The sequence below is a fragment of the Phocoena sinus genome, chromosome 1 (genome assembly GCF_008692025.1).
Source record: "Phocoena sinus isolate mPhoSin1 chromosome 1, mPhoSin1.pri, whole genome shotgun sequence".
Taxonomy (NCBI): domain Eukaryota; kingdom Metazoa; phylum Chordata; class Mammalia; order Artiodactyla; family Phocoenidae; genus Phocoena; species Phocoena sinus.
This window is the reverse complement of record NC_045763.1, coordinates 30,449,701-30,467,678: the sequence shown is the minus strand read 5'-3', so window position 1 is coordinate 30,467,678 and position 17,978 is coordinate 30,449,701. Positions and strand designations below refer to the sequence as shown.

Here is a 17,978-nt window from a genome sequence, read left to right as displayed (position 1 = left end):
GCGGGGCGGGGCCAGCAGCGCGCGAGTTTCTGCTTAGCCTTCGCGGAAAGATCTCTTAGCTTAGTTTCCCAGGCCACTTGCTCACCGGGTCGTCTTGGTACGCTTGGAAGCAGGGAAAACATCAGTTCTGAATCCCTGTGCTGCGTCTAGCTCGTGATTTGAATTAGGTGCAGATCACCTTCGTTGACCCTCAATTTTGTCATTTGCAAAATGGGAATCATCTGACCCCTCAGCGAAGGGTTGGGGAAGATTCCCAGAGGAAGGCATCTGAAGTTGCCGGGTTTTAAAAAATATTGGCTTTTAAGTAAGTGGAGAAATGACAACATAACAGAAAGCGCAAGAACAGAGGGGAAATACTAATGATTTGCCCACGGGCTACCATCTGTGATTGCATTTCCTTCTCTTCCTCTTTCCTTGGTATTCCCAAACGTAAATGTAATCACACACTGCGCACAATTTTGTATCTTGCTTCTTTCGTTTAACAAGTCAGGGTTTTTTCCATTTGTCATATAGTTTGTAAATAGCATTGCGAATGGCGACATAACATCTTTCCTATCGCTGGGCATGTAGGTTGTCTCTGTGCTCCGTAATTACTTTAACAGGGCAACAAACATCCTTGAGAGTAACTTTTTTTTTTTAAACATCTTTATTGGGGTATAATTGCTTTACAACGGTGTGTTAGTTTCTGTTTATAACAAAGTGAATCAGTTATACATATACATATGTTCCCATATCTCTTCCCTCTTGCATCTCCCTCCCTCCCACCCTCCCTATCCCACCCCTCCAGGCGGTCACAAAGCACAGAGCTGATATCACTGCTATGCGGCTGCTTCCCACTAGCTATCTACCTTACGTTTGGTAGTGTATATATGTCCATGCCTCTAGTCATGTACCAAGATGTTCATTGCAGCTCTATTTACAATAGCCCGGAGATGGAAACAACCTAAGTGCCCAAAGTTGAGAGTAGCTTTTTCACAAAAGTTTGCTTTTGAAACTTAAATCTCTTGCCTCTCGAGTCGGGTCACTAAGGCCCCTCCCACTCCAGAATCGTATCGCGTTATCTCCGCCGCGAGGGTTTCTGGGAGAGCGTGCACTCGGAAGCGGAAGTCCTAGCGTCAGGTCCGTCATTTCCTTCGGGGACAGGAGTGCTACGGACATCTTTTTCCTGGGCTCCGCAGGTCTCTTAGTATGAAGGAGGTGAAGAGCGAGCGGGATCGGGGGAGCCGACGAAGGCACCGGGACGGGGACATGGTGGCGGCGGTGGTGGTGAAGCAGGAGCGCCTCAGCCCGGAATCCGCGCCTCCCGTGCACCGCCGCCCGGACTCCTCCGGCGGTAGCCCGTCCCCACCGGCCGGCGAGTCGGGCCGCCCGAGTCACCGCGGGAACCGAGCCCGAGGAGGTAGCCGGTAAGTGAGAAGCAGCCCGGGGTGGACCTTAGGTCGGGTTCATTGAGAAAGGAGGACAGGGCTAGAACCAGAAACACACCTTGAACGCTGAGCGCTGCAGCTTGGACTTAATCCTAAGGCGATAGAAGTGACCGGTTGTGCTTGTGTTAAGGAACGTTTACTCTGGTACCTGTCACTTGCGTAATAGTTGGGCGTTAAGCGCCTAATGCCTGCTGGACAGGATCTCGTCCCTCCATTTCTGGGTACCCAGCATTTCACCGGGTATGGTCCAGTTTAAGTTGTTCGTTAAGCAATGATCGTTTAAGTTGAAATGAAAGATTTTCCCCATTTGCCTGCAAACGGAGTGCGGGAGTTATCTTTTCAGTTATCTTCCCCGAGAAGTTTACATATCGAGGGCCTAGGCGATCTGTCTAATATTCTGTGGAAAAATATTGTCTCTTGTTAAACTCGTTCATTTATTAATTCATTCGACGTAGTTTTACTGAGTACCTATTATGTGCTAAAGACCATCGTAGGTTATAAAATAATGTGGAAAAATATCTATGTAACACTTTTAAAAATATACATATGTATATGTAGAAAAAAGAAGACCGTGCTAGGTTCTGGGGCGGCAAGGATGAACACCGTAGATGATCGCTACCTTGGTGAAACTGACCGTGCTGTAGCTCTGAGACAAAATAACAAGCAAATTAAATTTAAAAAAAAGTTTCAGTTAGTAACAAGTATTAGGGGTAGGTTAAAACAGTAATGTGATAGTGAGAGGGTAGAGGGAAGTGGTTCTCCCTGCACCACTCTCTGAAAAGTCCACCATTTGACCTGAGACCTGAATGGTAAGAATAATCCAGCTTTGTAAAGGTCTAGGCAGAGGGAACAGCCTGTGCAAAGAACTTGAAGTGGAATCAGTTGTGTTCCTTCTAGAAATGGGGGGTGGGGGGGTGGATCCAGGAGATCAAGGAGGGTGGTTGGAATGAGGTGGGAGATGGAGGAAATAGAGCCAGAGAACTTGCTGATTGATTGAGTGAGTGAGTGTGATTGTGTGGGAGAGGAGCGTGGGGGGCTGCTCGTGGTGAGGAGAAAAAGAATCAAGGGTGACTTCTAGGTTTTTGGCCTGAGGAACAGGGTGGATGGGGTGGCGCCAGTTACCCAGATGGCAAAGACAGAGGAAAGTTTCTTGAGGGGATGGGAATCTAGAGTTATGTCATCTATGTGAGAAGTTCCATCAGGCAATTATGTATGTGGAAGACATTAGGGCTAGAAAAGTGAAGCTCCTTACTCCTTTAGTGTGATCAGCAGAGACCTGCACAAATGTGGTGTTTGTGTTAGTAGGTAAGCCTGATACTTGAAGCTAATTTGTATTAGGGAATGAAAATTGAGATAAAATCTGCGTGTGTCATTCTCTGAACAGGTCTCCAGCCAGAAAGAAAAACAAGTCCTCAGGGAGAAGAAGCAAGTCTCCCCGGAGTAAGAGAAGCCGAAGTCCTCACCACTCAACGGTCAAAGTAAAGCAGGTAAGTGGATTGAGATGTTTTCATACTGGCCCCAAACCTAGAGCCTGTCCCATCATAGCTAAAGAGTGTTGTGTATGTGTTCTCCTGTACTTGCGATGGGCTTTTCTAAAAACTGGTTTGTTTTTTTTTCCTGCTTGCTTTGTTAAGTTAAACCTATTATTTTGAGGTAATTGTTGATTCACATGCAGTTGTAAGAAATAATACAGAAGTGGCTGTTTCTCCCAATGGTAACATCTTACAGAACTATAGAACAGTATCACAGTCAAAACGTTGACATCAGAGCAGTCAAGGAACAAAACATTTCCATCACAAGGATCCCTCGTGTAGTCCTTTTATAGTCGCAGCCAGTTCCCTGCCACCCTTACCCCTCAACTCCTGGCAGCTTCTAATCTCCTCTCCATTTCTATAATTTTGTCACTTCAAGCATGCTGTGTAAATGGAATCTCACAGTACAAGCCTTTAGGGATTGGCTTTTTTCACTCAGCAGAATTCTTTAGAGATTCATTCAGGTTGTTGCCTCTCTCCGTAGTTCATTCCTTTTTATTGCTGAGTCGTATTCAGTGGTGTGGATTTAACCATTTGCCCGTTAAAGAATATCTGGGTTGTTACCAGTTTTTTGGCTGTTAGATGTAAGGCTGCTATGTAAACATTTGTGGGCAGGTGTTTGTGCGAACATAAGTTTTGTTTTCTCTGGGGCAGATGCCCGGGAGTGCAACTGCTGGATGGTATGGTAGTTGTGGGTTTAATTGTTTTTTAAGACATTGCCAGACTGTTTCCCAGAGTGCTGTGTTAGTTTGCCAGGCCTTCCATAACAAAATTCCACAGGCTGGCTGCCTCAAACAACGGAACCTATAATTTTCACACAGTTCTAGAGGCTAGAAGTCCGAGATCAAAGTTTCAGCAGTTTGGTTTCTCCTGAGGCCTCTCTCCTTGGCTTGCCTTCTCCACTGTGCCCTCACATAGCCTTTCCCTCTGTGCTCCTATCCCTGGCTCCTAGCTCCTCCTTTAACCACATCAGCCGTATTGGGTTAGGGTCTCACTCATTTTAACTCAATCAGTTCTTCAAAGAGCTTATCTACAAAAAATTTGGTTACATTGTAAGATGTGGAGGTTGGGACTTCAACATATAAATTTGGGGGCACGATTCAGTCCATAACAGTGGCTGTACCGTTTTACATTTCCACCTGTCATGTGAGTGACCCAGCATTTGTTACTGGCACCATTTTTTAATTTTAACCATTCTTACAGGTGGGATAGTGGTATTGTGATCTTAATTTGCATTTACCTAATGGCTAATGATATTGAACATCTTTTCATGCGCTTATTTGCCATTTGTATTTCCTCTCAGGTGACATGTGTCTTCAGATCTTTTGCCTATTTTCTAGATGGATTATTGGGGATTTTTTACTATTGAGTTTTAAGAGTTCTTTTTTAATATTCTTAGATACTAGGCCTTTTGGGGTGAGTGGTTTGCCAGTATTTTCTTCCAGTCTGTATCTTTTCTGGTCATTCTCTTAACAGGATTTTTCTCAGAGCAAAAGTTTTCATTTAGATGGAGTCCAGCTTATCTGTTTTTCTTTTTGTAGATTATGCTCTTGGTGTCATATCTAAGAACTTTTTCCCTGGCCCTAGATCCTGAAGATTTGTTTTTTCCTTAATGTTTTTCATGTAAGTCCCTGGTCTATTTTAAATTTGTTTTACTATAAGGTGGGAACAATCTTGTTTATATCTATTAAAAAAATCTTGTTAAGATTTTGATTGGAATAGTGTTAAACTTGTATTTTGGGGTGAGTCGGGTTTTTTAAATTATTATATTGAGTCTTCTAGTCTATGAACATAGGTGTGTCTCCGTTTATTTAGCTCTTTGATTTCTTTCATCAGTGTTTGTAGTTTTCAGTGTACAAGTCCCATACGTGTTTTGTTAGATTTACACTTTTTTTTTTTTTTTTTGGTACGCGGGCCTCTCACTGTTGTGGAGCACAGGCTCCGGACGCGCAGGCTCAGCGGCCATGGCTCACGGGCCCAGCCGCTCCGTGGCATGTGGGATCTTCCCGGACTGGGGCACGAACCCCTGTCCCTTGCATCGGCAGGCGGACTCTCAACCACTGCGCCACCAGGGAAGCCCCCAGATTTACACTTAAGTAATTTGTTTTAGTGACTGTAAGTGATATTTTAAATTTCATTGTTTACTTGTTCATTGCTAGTACATAGAAATATAATTGATTTTTGTATGTTTATCTTATATCCTGTGACCTTACTGAACTCATTCATTTATTTTAGGAGGTTTTTGGTAGATTACTTGGGATTTTCTACATAGATAATCATATCTGCAAATAGGCACAGTTTTATTTCTTCCTTTACAGTGTGTATGCATTTTGTTTTATCTTGCTGCACTGTCTAGGACTTCAGCACTATGTGGAATAAGAGTAGTGAGAGCAGACGCTCTTGCCTTTTGCCCTCAGTCCTGATGGACAAGCATTCAGTCTTCTTTTTAAAGAAGCTCTTTGTTACAAAGTGCAAATAGAGACACTGGCATTAAGAAAATGGATTTTCTTATGATTTTGAGAGACTGTGGGCCAACTGTCTGCTACCTAAAAAGATACAAAGCCAGACAGTCTTGATGGTCTGTTATATGAATCGGTCAGGCACCGCCTTGGCTATCTCAGAATTCAGCCACTGGAACCCCAGTACCCAGATAGAACCTCTCAAACCACTTGTAGTTTTGTGTGTGTGTGTGTGTGTGTGTTTATGTACAACTTGCTACTTTTTTGATTTAATAATTTTGGCGTGTTACATTTTGTAGATTTAAGGTGCAAAGCTGTGTTCCTTCGATACATTTATATATTGTAATACGATTGCCATTGAAGCAGTATTTACCACGTTACATCATTATAGTGCAGTATTATTGTCTGTATTCATTATACTGTGCATTAGATCTCTGTGGCTTATTTACTACTCGTTACAAGTTTGTACCCTTAAATACCATCAGTCTTACCCTCTCTCCCCCCATCTCCTAGTAAACACCATTTTACTCCCTCATTTATTCATTTATTTATATATATGTATGTATGTTTGACTTTTTCAACTTGCAGCTCTTTACCTCTGGTTTCTAAATCAGCACTTTACAGTGAATCCTGGGGCTTACAGCATGGAACTGTTTTGTGATTATTGTTATTTTGAAGTGTCTTAGTTTGCTTTTCTATGCTAACTTCCCTCCTGACCTCAAATTATCTTTTAAAAAGCTGATTTCATTGTATTAATCAGCTAGAAACTTGGAAGTGGCTCTTGAGCAAAAGGGTTTGAGCGCTTGACAGGCAGCTGAAAGTCAGTGACTTTCACCTGGATTGTAAGAGTGCACACAGCCTCTGACTTAAGCATGACTTGTACTTAAAGATATTCTCCTCTGCGCCACTCAGCCACCATTAAAAAAATAAAGTTATCTAGCGCAGGGAATTATATTCAATATCTTGTAATAACCTATAATGGAAAAGAATCTGAAAAAGAATATATGTGTGTGGGTGTGTGTGTACGTATAACTGAATCACTTTGCTATACGCCCGAAACTAACACAACATTGTAAATCGATTATACTTCAATTAAAAAAAAAAAAAAAAGGAGGAGGGGAACAGGATTGTGGAAACCTCAGAAAAAATAAATTTATCGTTTGCTTGTTCATCATAACACAGAATTCTGTAAAATAGAAAGTGAGAGTATGGTTTATGTAGTGTATGGTTACTTTTCTCATTAGCCTCAAAATCGCACCCCTTCCCACAAACAAAAAAATCACCTCATTCCCCAGAAGTAGCCATTTTAATAGTTTGATATTTATACTTCAAGGTTCTGTTATACTTAACGTTATCTTCTTTTCCTTTATGTTTTGGGGCGTGTGTGTGTGTGTGTGTGTGTGTGTATTCTATGCAAAGATGTTCATTAAAAAATATATATTATCCTACTTATCAATAATTGAGAGTATATGTTGAAATCTTAGTTATTTTGTGTTATCTGGTTTTGTAATTTGTCATATTCTCTCCATAGTGTCTACTAATTTTGCCTGGTATACACTTTTTGGAAACGAAGACAGAATTGCTCATTGGATTTAGCAACGTGGAGGTCATTGGTGACCTTGACCAGCAATTTTAGTGGAGTAGTAAGGATGAAGCCTAATTGGAGGGTTCAAAAGAAGATGGGAGAAGAATTGGAGACTGATTAAAACCAAACTGTTTTGAGGAGTTTTACTCAAAGAGGAGTGAAGAAATAGGGTGGAAGCTGACATGGGAGATGAGTTCTAGAGAAGAACAGGTGCCTGTGCCGATGAGAATGATCCAGTGCAGAACGGGGAGGCAGATTATGGACAAGAGAGATGAGAATCACTGGAGTGATATTCTGGATGAGAGGGAAGCTCCCAGATGTAGGAATTGGCTTTAGGTAGAAGCACAGATAGTTTCCTTATGGTCACAGGGAGGGAAGACAGAGTATACGGGTACAGATACTGATGGGTGGGTGGATGTAGAAAATCCCTTCTGAGTAAATAAGGGATGGGGAAGACCATGTAGGAGATTTGAGGACAGAGAAGTGGTAAAACAGTCATCTGGGAGAATGAATAGATCAAGAAAATGTAGGATGTTTGCTGGGCATCATTAAGGAGGCTTGGGGTCATGCTTCTAAGGTAGGACCATTCAGAATGGTTTGTGTTTTTTCTCTAGCCACTTTGCTGTGCTTAATGCTGATTGTGGTTTTGCCAGGACGGTGCAACAGAATGGCATAGGGGCAAAGGATTTGAATATCTCCACATGGGAGTGATCATACTGTTTGACCATGGATTTTTTTTTTTTTTTTTTTTTTTTTTTTTTTTGTGGTACGCGGGCCTCTCCCTGTTGTGGCCTCTCCCGTTGCGGAGCACAGGCTCCGGACGCACGGGCTCAGTGGCCATGGCTCACGGGCCCAGCTGCTCTGTGGCATGTGGGATCTTCCCGGACCGGGGCACGAACACGTGTCCCCTGCTTCGGCAGGCGGACTCTCAACCACTGTGCCACCAGGGAAGCCCTTGACCATGGCATTTAAGTTAGGAAGGGAAGAGAGCGAGGGACTGTGCAAAGGTAAGAGGATCAAAGGCTTGGATGAGTCTTATTGGGATAAGGATTGTTAGAGTTGGGTAAAGTGTGAGCTGGAAAGATGGGCAGAAGGAGGACTGCTTAAAATGGAAATTATAGAGGGATTGCAGTTATTAGAAATGAAGAAGTCCATGTATAACCATGGGGGTGAGTGGCTGAAGAGAAGGGAGGAGACAAGTAAGGTAATGGGAGGAGAGAAATGCAAAGAACAGAGATGCCAGCACGTTATCGAAATGACCAAGAGTAATGCTGGAGAGAATGACTTGAGCTGGAAGTGAAACTGGCACAAAGTGAGGGGAAGTGACTCAGGATTAGTAAATGACAGCAGCACTGAGAGTAATGGGTGACAGTGGTCTTACGTGAGATTCACAGCTGGGTTTTTTAGGGAGAAAGAAAAGGGTGGGGCGTGTTCTGGAATTGGCAGTGAGAAGCAAGGACGACACCTGCCATATGTCCGGACCCAGTGAGAAGCAAGGATGACACCTGCCATATGTCCAGACCCAGAGATGGTGGGAGTTGGGGGAGTTCAGAGGGAGAAAAACAGCCACCATTTGAGGAGCTGCAGGGGAGCAGTGTGCTCAGGGCAGAGCCAGGGTTCTGTTAGAGCGAAAGGAGATGGGAATGATCTGGAGGATGTAGATCAGTTTTGCCGAGGCTTCCATTCCAGGGGACATAGTGCAACAACAGCTTCAGGAGTTGAAGAAGGGGACAGATTTGGGGACAGAATCCTTGATGTACAGAGCCTTATGGGGATTAGAGTACAAGGGAGGTAGAGGTGATGACCTGGAATCTGTGACTTCTTACAGTGACTCATTTAATCAGGGATAAAGGGCATAATGAGATGAGTTCTGGTGAGCTCAAGGCAGATGGTGGTGGCAAACTTGTGAATGTCTTGGGGTAGGAGGGTTGGGTGTCTGAGGCTCCCTGCCTCTTGTCACTTGTCTCTGGAGGCTTGGAAGTCTAGGAAAACTGGGTCCTGCTCTGAGCAAGCAGACCCCTACTTGACCCCTGTGTATGGTAGGGAGAAGGCCTTGAGGCGGGGGTGGGATTGGTGGGGGAGTGGAGACAAGGTCTCAGTCCTGGTGCTCAGGATTTCCTCTCTACCCCTTTCCAGGAGGAGCAGCCTTGCTCATAGTGTGCGGGGGCCCCCCTCTTGAACTCTAATGCCTTAGTTATTAGATTAATCAGGGTAAGCCTATCGTCGTGTGTTCATTAAATATTTATTCTGATAATTCCTTGTTAATATCCTTTGCCCATTATCTCCTGTGCTGATTTTCAGTGCTGAGTCTATTTTAAGAAACCATCGTGTTTCCTCATTTTTTTCAGATCTTTAAAAAATATATCTGTTACAGTTGACCCTTGAACAACATGGGTTTGAATTGCACTGGTCCACTTATATGCAGATTGTTTTTTAGTAGTAGATACTGCAGTACTCCGTGTCCCCTGTTGGTTGAATCTGTGGATTCGGACCCTTGAATACAGAGGAACCAGGTATACAGAGGGCCGACTACACCTAGTTGGAGTGTTGGTGCCCCTGTGCCCCTAACCCCCTCATTATTCAAGGGTCAACTGTAGTAAATTTTCATAGGTTTCTTATTTTTTTTTAATGTTTAAAAATTAACTGCTTGTTTATTTTTGTCAGGATAAACCTGTCATGGTACTGTTGCTACCCCTCTTGAGTTCTTATGGCTACACTAATAAAATTGACACAAGGCAGAAAAACAGGAGAAGAAAACCCACAAATTAAAAAATATGGAATGCTTCACGAATTTGCGTGTCATCCTTGCACAGGGGCCATGCTAGTCTTCTCTATCGTTCCAATTTTAGTATATGTGCTGCTGAAGTGAGCACTATATGTCTCTTATATGTCTTGCATATTTCTTAATTTTATTCTGGGTATTGAAATCGGATCTTTTAAAATTACTATTACATTTTCCTTTTGGGCATAAGAGAAAGCTAGCTTTTTTTTTTACGTAATTATCTTGTATGTGACTACTTAACTCTCTCTGTTAGTTCTGATTCTGTATGCATGTCCCTCTAAGTTTGCCTATAGGTGTTCTTGTTTCTTGGGCTCTGAACGTGGGTGTGCACTGTTAGCGCTATAGCTGGGCAGCAGCCTAGGGCACCTGTTCTGTGTGGTGGCCTTGCAAGGGGACATGACCACCACTGGTAACCTTATTTCTGTGGGACATTTTGCTCTGAATGCCAAAGTCCAAAGCACAAATGACTTTTTGACTGCAGCTCTCTTCATAGACTATGCACGGCCTTTACTTTCTTGAATCTGTTTGAATTTCAGGAACGTGAGGATCATCCCCGGAGAGGCCGGGAGGATCGGCCACACCGAGAACCCTCAGGACAGGAACACAGGCGAGCTAGGAACAGTAACCGAGACAGACACCGCGGCCACTCCCACCAGAGGAGAAGCTCGGGCGAGAGGCCTGGCAGCGGGCAGCCTCAGGGACGGGATCGAGATGCCCAGAACCTACAGGCGCAGGAAGCTGAGCGGGAGTTTCACAACACCCGGCGCCGGGAGCACCGCCAGAAGAACGAAGCCGGCGGTAACGCATCTCAGGACTCACTTCCTCAGCCTGGCCCTGGCAGCAACAACAAAGACAAAGAAGTGCCTGTTAAAGAAAAGCCAAGCTTTGAACTTTCTGGGGCACTTCTTGAGGACACCAACACCTTTCGGGGTGTAGTCATTAAATACAGCGAGCCCCCGGAAGCACGTATCCCCAAAAAACGGTGGCGTCTCTACCCCTTTAAAAATGATGAGGTGCTTCCAGTGATGTACATCCACCGACAGAGCGCTTACCTCCTGGGCCGACACCGCCGCATCGCAGACATTCCCATCGATCACCCCTCCTGTTCAAAGCAGCACGCCGTCTTTCAGTACCGGTGAGTGTACATCTGCAGAGGGAACCTGAAGTGCCGGTAGGAGCCCGGCATCTCGGTTACTTAGGATCGCTGAGGTCTGTGTGCCGGTGTGTGCGCAAGAAGCCCATACCCCTCGTATCTAGTGTTCGTCTTAAGGAGTATTATTCACCTAACGAATAATCACTTTCCACAAATAATTGCTTACATTTGTGTAACAGACTGGAACTTGGTGTCAGAAATCCAGATTTTGAATCCTGCCACTGCCACTTACCAGGTGTCTGCCCTGGGGCGAGCCAGTCTTCTGGGCCTCGGTTTCTACCTGCCTCGCAGGGCTGTTATGAGGGTTAAATGGAAATAAAGCTGAGAGTGCCTGGCATATGTTAGCTGAATCTGTATCTTGACAGTTTCCACAGTACGTCTGTCATTGTTGGATGTTCACAACAATCCAGTGGGGGGGCGAGGACAGGTATTAATACCCCGTTTGACAGATGAGAATATGAAGCTCAGCAAAGCCAAGTGGCTTGCCTAATAAATGATCGTTGTAGTAGAACTCTGGCTCAAATCAATTTTGATTTGAACAGTTTTGATCATCTCATCTGTTCCCTTGACTCTGAAGTCCAAATCCACTGGTTTATTCCCATTGGGGCAGGAGCTAAAGTATGTTGAGATATAGGTAAAAGAAGCATTATATTGATTATAAGCAATGCAAAAAGTGTCAAAAAATGCAAAAAATGCATTTCTCAACCATGGCAAGAGGCCTTGGATTCTGCATTTTAAGCTTTGATCTACCATGAATCCTCCCCGCCCAGTGACCAGTTCTCACCATTTCTACTTGCTCCCAATTTCTGAATCCATGGCCATGCCTTTCCCTTGACTTCCTAGAGTTTGAACTTGAACTGTGTCTAAGCCAGGTTGTTTACATCGTCCAGACTGTGTTAGCAAAGAGCTGGATGATCTGAGGCAGGATTTCACTCACAGGTTTCGCTCCTTTATCTCTGCTAGGCTCGTGGAATATACCCGTGCTGATGGGACAGTTGGCCGCAGGGTGAAGCCCTACATCATTGACCTTGGCTCAGGCAATGGAACGTTCCTGAACAACAAGCGAATTGAGCCACAGAGATACTACGAACTGAAGGAAAAGGATGTCCTTAAATTTGGGTTCAGCAGCAGAGAGTATGTTCTGCTCCACGAGTCCTCGGACACATCTGAAGTGGACAGGAAAGAAGACGAGGATGACGAGGAGGAGGAGGAGGTATCTGACAGCTAGCAGACTGAAGCACAAGCCAAACTCTCGAGAGACCTTTTCTTCCTGCGAAAGCTTTGGGATTGACTCAGGGGGCACCGCCGTGCTCTCTGTAACGCCTCTTATTGCCTTAAGTCTTTCTTCTGTTGCTGACCGGCTTACGTTTCAGTGTAAGAAAACTGACTTATGTTTGGTTGAACTTTTTTCTGTGGCACATCAGCCACATGCACATGCTGTGGGCATTTGTTTTCTGAACAGTCTCACCAACACATCGTGTTTTAGTAGAAGCATCGTGGCTTGAGTTGGTGCTTTCAGAACTACTGTGCAGGAAACTATAAAGCCCTGGTTGAAGGGGATTGTGGCTTGCTTTCTTTGTACAGTTACTTTATTTATATCGTTGTTAAGCTTTGTGGACCGGGTTTGTTTTTGTCTTGGGGGCAGACCCCTGAACAGAGAATCTTACTAAGCTTTGGTTATCACCAAAACAGCCTCCCGAGTATACCAAAGCTTTGACCTGGTTGAGCTCTTGAGTCACAGAAATTGATTTTGCACTTCGTTGTTTGGGGGTGGGCAGGGGGTGGGGGAGATTTACCACATGACCTCATTATTGACTGTTGGACTTAAACGGATGCTTTGTGGAGCCTGCTTAAGCTTATGACTGTACAGGAAGGTCATGGCCACTACCAGTGGGTGCTGATTACATGTCACGAGAGGCTGAAATGGGTCGTGGATCTGTTTCCTGTGAGAGAACTCTGATTTCTCCATGGAGCATGTACAGAACAATTTTGATCTTCAACTTTGCATTTTTATTTAGAGGTTATCTCCATTCTTCCTTCTTTGAGAAACACACTGTCATTTGTGTGGCAGGGTCCTTGCTTTATTCTAACAACGTGTATGTGTTGTGTGGTTTACGTTTTCATCTTTTTAAAAAAATGTTCGGAGAGGTTGTATTTACCTGGGCAATTGGGAATAGCCCAGTTTCCTAATTTTCCACCAGAGGAATATGTGTAAGTAGAAAAGTCATAACTGCTTACATCGTGTGTGTGTGTGTGTGTGTGTGTGTGTGTGTGAGTGTGTGTGAGTGTGTGTGTATGTATATATTTAAAAAATTGTGTGTGAAAGAGCTGCATATTGATTTTCCTATGAGAATGTTTTGTGATGTAAATGTAATACTGCATTATAGGCAAAGGCCTCCCTGCATTTGAAGAGCAGGTTTTCATTTATATGTATTTTTGGAATAAAAAATAATAAAACTTGTAAATATAGCCCCCTTTCAAAGAGTACTTCTTTCCTAGCACAGAGGACCTTGTGTTCATAGGTATATTTGCTGCTAAAGAAATCTTTGTATCAATATTTTGGAGGTAAAAGTAGACAGTTGTGGAGGGTGCCCTGGGGGTGATAGGACTCACCCTGCACTGGAATCCAGATCTTCAAATTTCAGCGAGTGAGCCATGGTCCTGTTGAAGCAGCAGTGCTCTCTGAGTTGGCAGTGAAGGGGTTTTCCTTCCCAGAATAGTCAAGAGTTGGGGCAGGTTATACATAGTGGGCCTCATACCAGTTGACCCCTGCCCCTGCTGTTTCACCCTCAGGTGGTGATGGGGGGTGGGATGGGAAGAAGGAGAGATGATGCAAGTCAGTGCTCCTGCTAACTGTTTCTCTTGGGTGGAAACTAATGACATTATTAGATGGTCTTCCTTACCACTGTTTTTCCACTGAGGTCTCACATACTTAGATGTACTCAGGGTTAAATGTTGACTATCGTGGGCTGCTGACTAATGTTTATTCAAAAGAAATGAAAAGATTCCCCTTTGGGGAATTCCCTGGCGGTCCAGTGGTTAAGACTCACACGTCCACTGCACGGGGCACGGGTTTGATCCCTTACCTGGGAACTAAGATCCCACAACCTGTGTGTCATGGCAAGAAAAAGAAAAAAGATCCCCTTTGAAGAGTGAACACTTAATAAGGTTAATTAGGTGAAAGGTTACATGAGGGAAGAAACAATGTAAGAGCAATTAGCATCCTCACCCAATGTGCCCTGGCCCCTGGAGGCACTATTACACACGTGCATGTCTAAAATGTTGTGTTTTGATGAGTTTTTCTCTTGATCCAGGCTGATGGTTTTCTCTTCCTGGGATGAGGGGCTAATCTGGCATCTCACTCCAGGGCCTCCGTGTTCAATTTGCGTAACTACTGCTTCCTGGCAGCCTTAGGCTTGGCTTCAAGCACCATCCTGGTGAACATTGTGATAGATGACCACTTTGCCTACATTTTTTTTTAATACATTTATTTATTCGTTTTTGGCTGCATTGGGTTTTTGTTGCTGCACGCGGGCTTTCTGTAGTTGCGGCGAGTGGGGGTCTACTCTCTTCGTTGCGGTGTGAGGGCTTCTCATACCGGTGGCTTCTCTTGTTCCGGAGCACGGGCTCCAGGCGCGCGGGCTTCAGTAGTTGTGGCACAAGGGCTCAATAGTTGTGGCTCGAGGGCTCTAGAGCTCGGGCTCAGTCTTTGTGGCGCACGGGCTTAGTTGCTCCACAGCATATGGAATCTTCCCAGACCAGAGCTCGGACCCGTGTCCCCTGAATTGGCAGGTGGATTCTTAACCACTGTGCCACCAGGCAAGTCCTTGCCTACATTTTCAATAAAAGGTCCCAGTTGTGTAGTAGACTTTTGCTTCCTGGATTAAGAGATTCTTCATGCCAAACATTGATATATGGGACAGTGTTCCTTGCCCACACACACTTTTTATTTTTTAAGAGAAAGGGAAAGAAAAGATACTACTTATCTCCAAAGCCAGATATCACCAGCAGACTTCTCATTTGAAGTTGACAAAATCCTAAAACTTTCTTCTTGAATTAATTCATTGCTTAGAAACTGATGTTCATTTTAGCTATTTGCAATTGCTTTATCACCCACCCTTTCTCCGCCCTGGCTATCTTGTCTGCAAGTCATAGCTGTTAAAATCAAGCAATCTGCAAAACGGCCCTTTGCTTCTGAGCCCCTCCCCCAAATCCTCTGTGGCGGCCCACAGTTCTGCCGAGGTATGGGACAGAATCTTCAGATTTTCCCCAGGAGCCTCTTCCCAGTCATTTTCTCATTCCCTCTTTCTGACATTGACAAAGGATAACTCATTAAGAGCAACTGGTGATCTAACTTTTAAATACTTTTATTATATCCTGATGATAAGGAAAAGCAGAGTAATCAGATAACTGAAAAAATTTTTTGTGTGTTATTGTACTGAAATGCCAACATACAATACAGCTTGGTTTTTAAAGGCTTAGAACATATATAAATATAATTTATGATTTGATATGGTGCACAGATGGTTATATTTTTTAACATCCTTTCCTTTGTGGAAATCAGTAGTGGATGTGAGGAACGAAATGATGCCACGTTCATCAGAGCCTAAGTGTGACATGCACATAACACGCCAGTAATGCCTGCTTGTGAAAGAACGTTCTGATCCCACAGTGTTCCTGGGTGTGTGAGTTTATATCAAGTGAAGGCCACTTGATTTATTTATTTTAAATTTATTTATTTATTTATGGCTGCGCTTGGTCTCCGTTGCTGCGTGTGGACTTTCTCTAGTTGCGGTGAGTGGGGGCTACTCTTCGTTGCAGTTCACAGGCTTCTCACTGCAGTGGTTTCTCTTGTTGCGGACCACAGGCTCTAGGTGTGTGGGCTTCAGCAACTGTGGCTCATGGGCTCTAGAGCACAGGCTCAGCAGTTGTGGCGCATAGGCTTAGTTGCTCCACGGCATGTGGGATCTTCCCAGGCCAGGGCTCAAACCTGTGTCCCCTGCACTGGTAGGCGGATTCTTAACCACTGTGCCACCAGGGAAGTCCCAGGCTACTTGACTTAAATTAAAGCTTTGGAATTTAAGGCTTCATTCGACCTCTTGGGTCAACTTTCTAGTATATTTATCAAGTGGCAAACTATTTTATTTATTTATTTTAATTTTTTTTTTTTTAATTTATTTTGGCTGCGTTGGGTCTTCGTTGCTGCACGTGGGTTTTCTCTAGTTGTGGCGAGCGGGGGCTACTCTTCCTTGCGGTGCGTGGGCTTCTCACTGTGGTGGCTTCTCGTTGCAGAGCATGGGCTCTAGGCTCACGGGCTTCAGTAGTTGTGGCACACGGGCTTCAGTAGTTGTGGCTCGTGGGCTCTAAAGTGCAGGCTCAGTAGTTGTGGCACACAGGCTTAGTTGCTCCGCGGCATGTGGGATCTTCCGGGGCCAGGGATGGAACCCCTGTCCCCTGTGTTGGCAGGCAGACTCTTAATCACTGTGCCACCAGGGAAGTCCCGGAAACAATTTCAAAAGACAGTTGATTTGTTCATATTTACTCTAAAGTTAAGGTGAATTAATCCAATCAATCAATGGTTACATCAACTTACTATGCTAGCAATTGGTTTACAGCTGTGAGTTAGAAACGGAGAAATAATTTGGAGGTGCGCTGCACCTTTTGCAAGAGATGGTATTTGTGTTTAGTTTTTATTTGTATCTTATTGAAGTAGAGTTGATTTACAGTATGTTAGTTTCAGGTGTACAGCACAGTGATTCAGTTATACACACACACACACACACACACACGCACGCACACACACACACACACACATATATTTTTTTCAGATTCTGTTCCCTTAGAGGTTATTACAAAATATTGAGTATAGTTCCCTGTGCTATACAGTAGGTCCTTGTTGGTTATCTATTTTATATACAGTAGTGTGTATATGTTAATCCCAACCTCCTAACTTATCCCTCCCCCCACCCTTTCCCCTTTAATAACCATAAGTTACTTTTCTATGTCTGTGGGTCTCTTTTTGTTTTGTAAAATAAGTTTATTTGCATTTTTTTTTAGATTCCACATATAAGCGATATTACATGATATTTGTTTTTCTCTGTCTGGCTTACTTCATTTAGTATGATAATCTCTAGGTCCATCCATGTTGCTGCAAATGGCGTTATTTCATTCTTTTGTATGGCTGAGAAGAGGTGGTATTTGAACTATGCCTTAGAGAACAGGTAGATTTTTGAGCCAGTAGTAGAGGAGGACGTTGTTTCAGACTGAGCAGGCCAGGGGACCACAGGACTGGAGTGGAATATGTGGAAAGGATCCTATGAAATTGTTACCTGAGGTTCCCTCAGCAAGGCAGTGGTGGAGCTAGGATGGCAATGGCCTCAGTCCTGGTTCAGTGGTCTTTCATCTGAATTGTTCCCTCTCACCTCCCCACTGGAGCCTCGTGGAGAGTTTTGAGGAGGGAAGAGACAGCTGGTCCATGAGACTTCCTGATTCACAGGATGTTGAAGGAAATCCTAGTGAGTGGGACTTTCACGGGTAGGGTGTGGCTTAGGTAAATCCTCACCTCACCTAGTCATAGTCAGAACTAGTTGGAAATCATCATGTTGATTCAGAACAATTGACAAATATTTGATCATGGGCAGCCTAAGAATGCATGTACTGAGACCTCTAATAAAACTGGCCAATGTCTAGGAACACTTTCTATGTACAAGGCACAGTTCTGAGCATTCTACATGTTGCACAAATGCATACATTAACTCATTTCCTCCTCATAACCTTATGAGGCAGGCTTCTATTATCATTACATTTTGCAGATGCCAAAACAGGCAAATATTTCTAGACAGAGACTAGCACTGAGAAAAGCCTAAGGTGATAAATGAGGCTTTGGAAGCACTTGAAGTTCAATGGGGGAAAGAGGGTGATTGAGACTTCTGGTTTCTATTAATTCTATTAATGACTGACTAAGTTATTCTTATGAATCTTCCTGCTGAAAACAGCTAAAATTTCTGGATAAAATAAAAATTAAAAAATGTCTGAAGGCA

At 43.9% G+C, this 17,978-nt stretch overlaps 1 protein-coding gene and 1 non-coding gene across 2 annotated transcripts; one reads left to right on the top strand and one right to left on the bottom strand.

The window, feature by feature from the left end:
* The first annotated feature begins 1,132 nt into the window (after window positions 1-1,132).
* On the top strand, window positions 1,133-13,407 carry SNIP1 (Smad nuclear interacting protein 1). Its single transcript, XM_032611021.1, has 4 exons — window positions 1,133-1,406; window positions 2,812-2,914; window positions 10,322-10,920; window positions 11,902-13,407. The coding sequence occupies exons 1-4, from the start codon at window positions 1,189-1,191 to the stop codon at window positions 12,164-12,166; spliced, it is 1,185 nt and encodes a 394-aa protein (XP_032466912.1). The 5' UTR covers window positions 1,133-1,188; the 3' UTR covers window positions 12,167-13,407.
* Window positions 9,772-9,876, bottom strand: LOC116745165. The gene has a single exon (XR_004347302.1). It is a non-coding gene; the product is annotated as a U6 spliceosomal RNA (small nuclear RNA).
* Window positions 13,408-17,978: the final 4,571 nt, after the last annotated feature.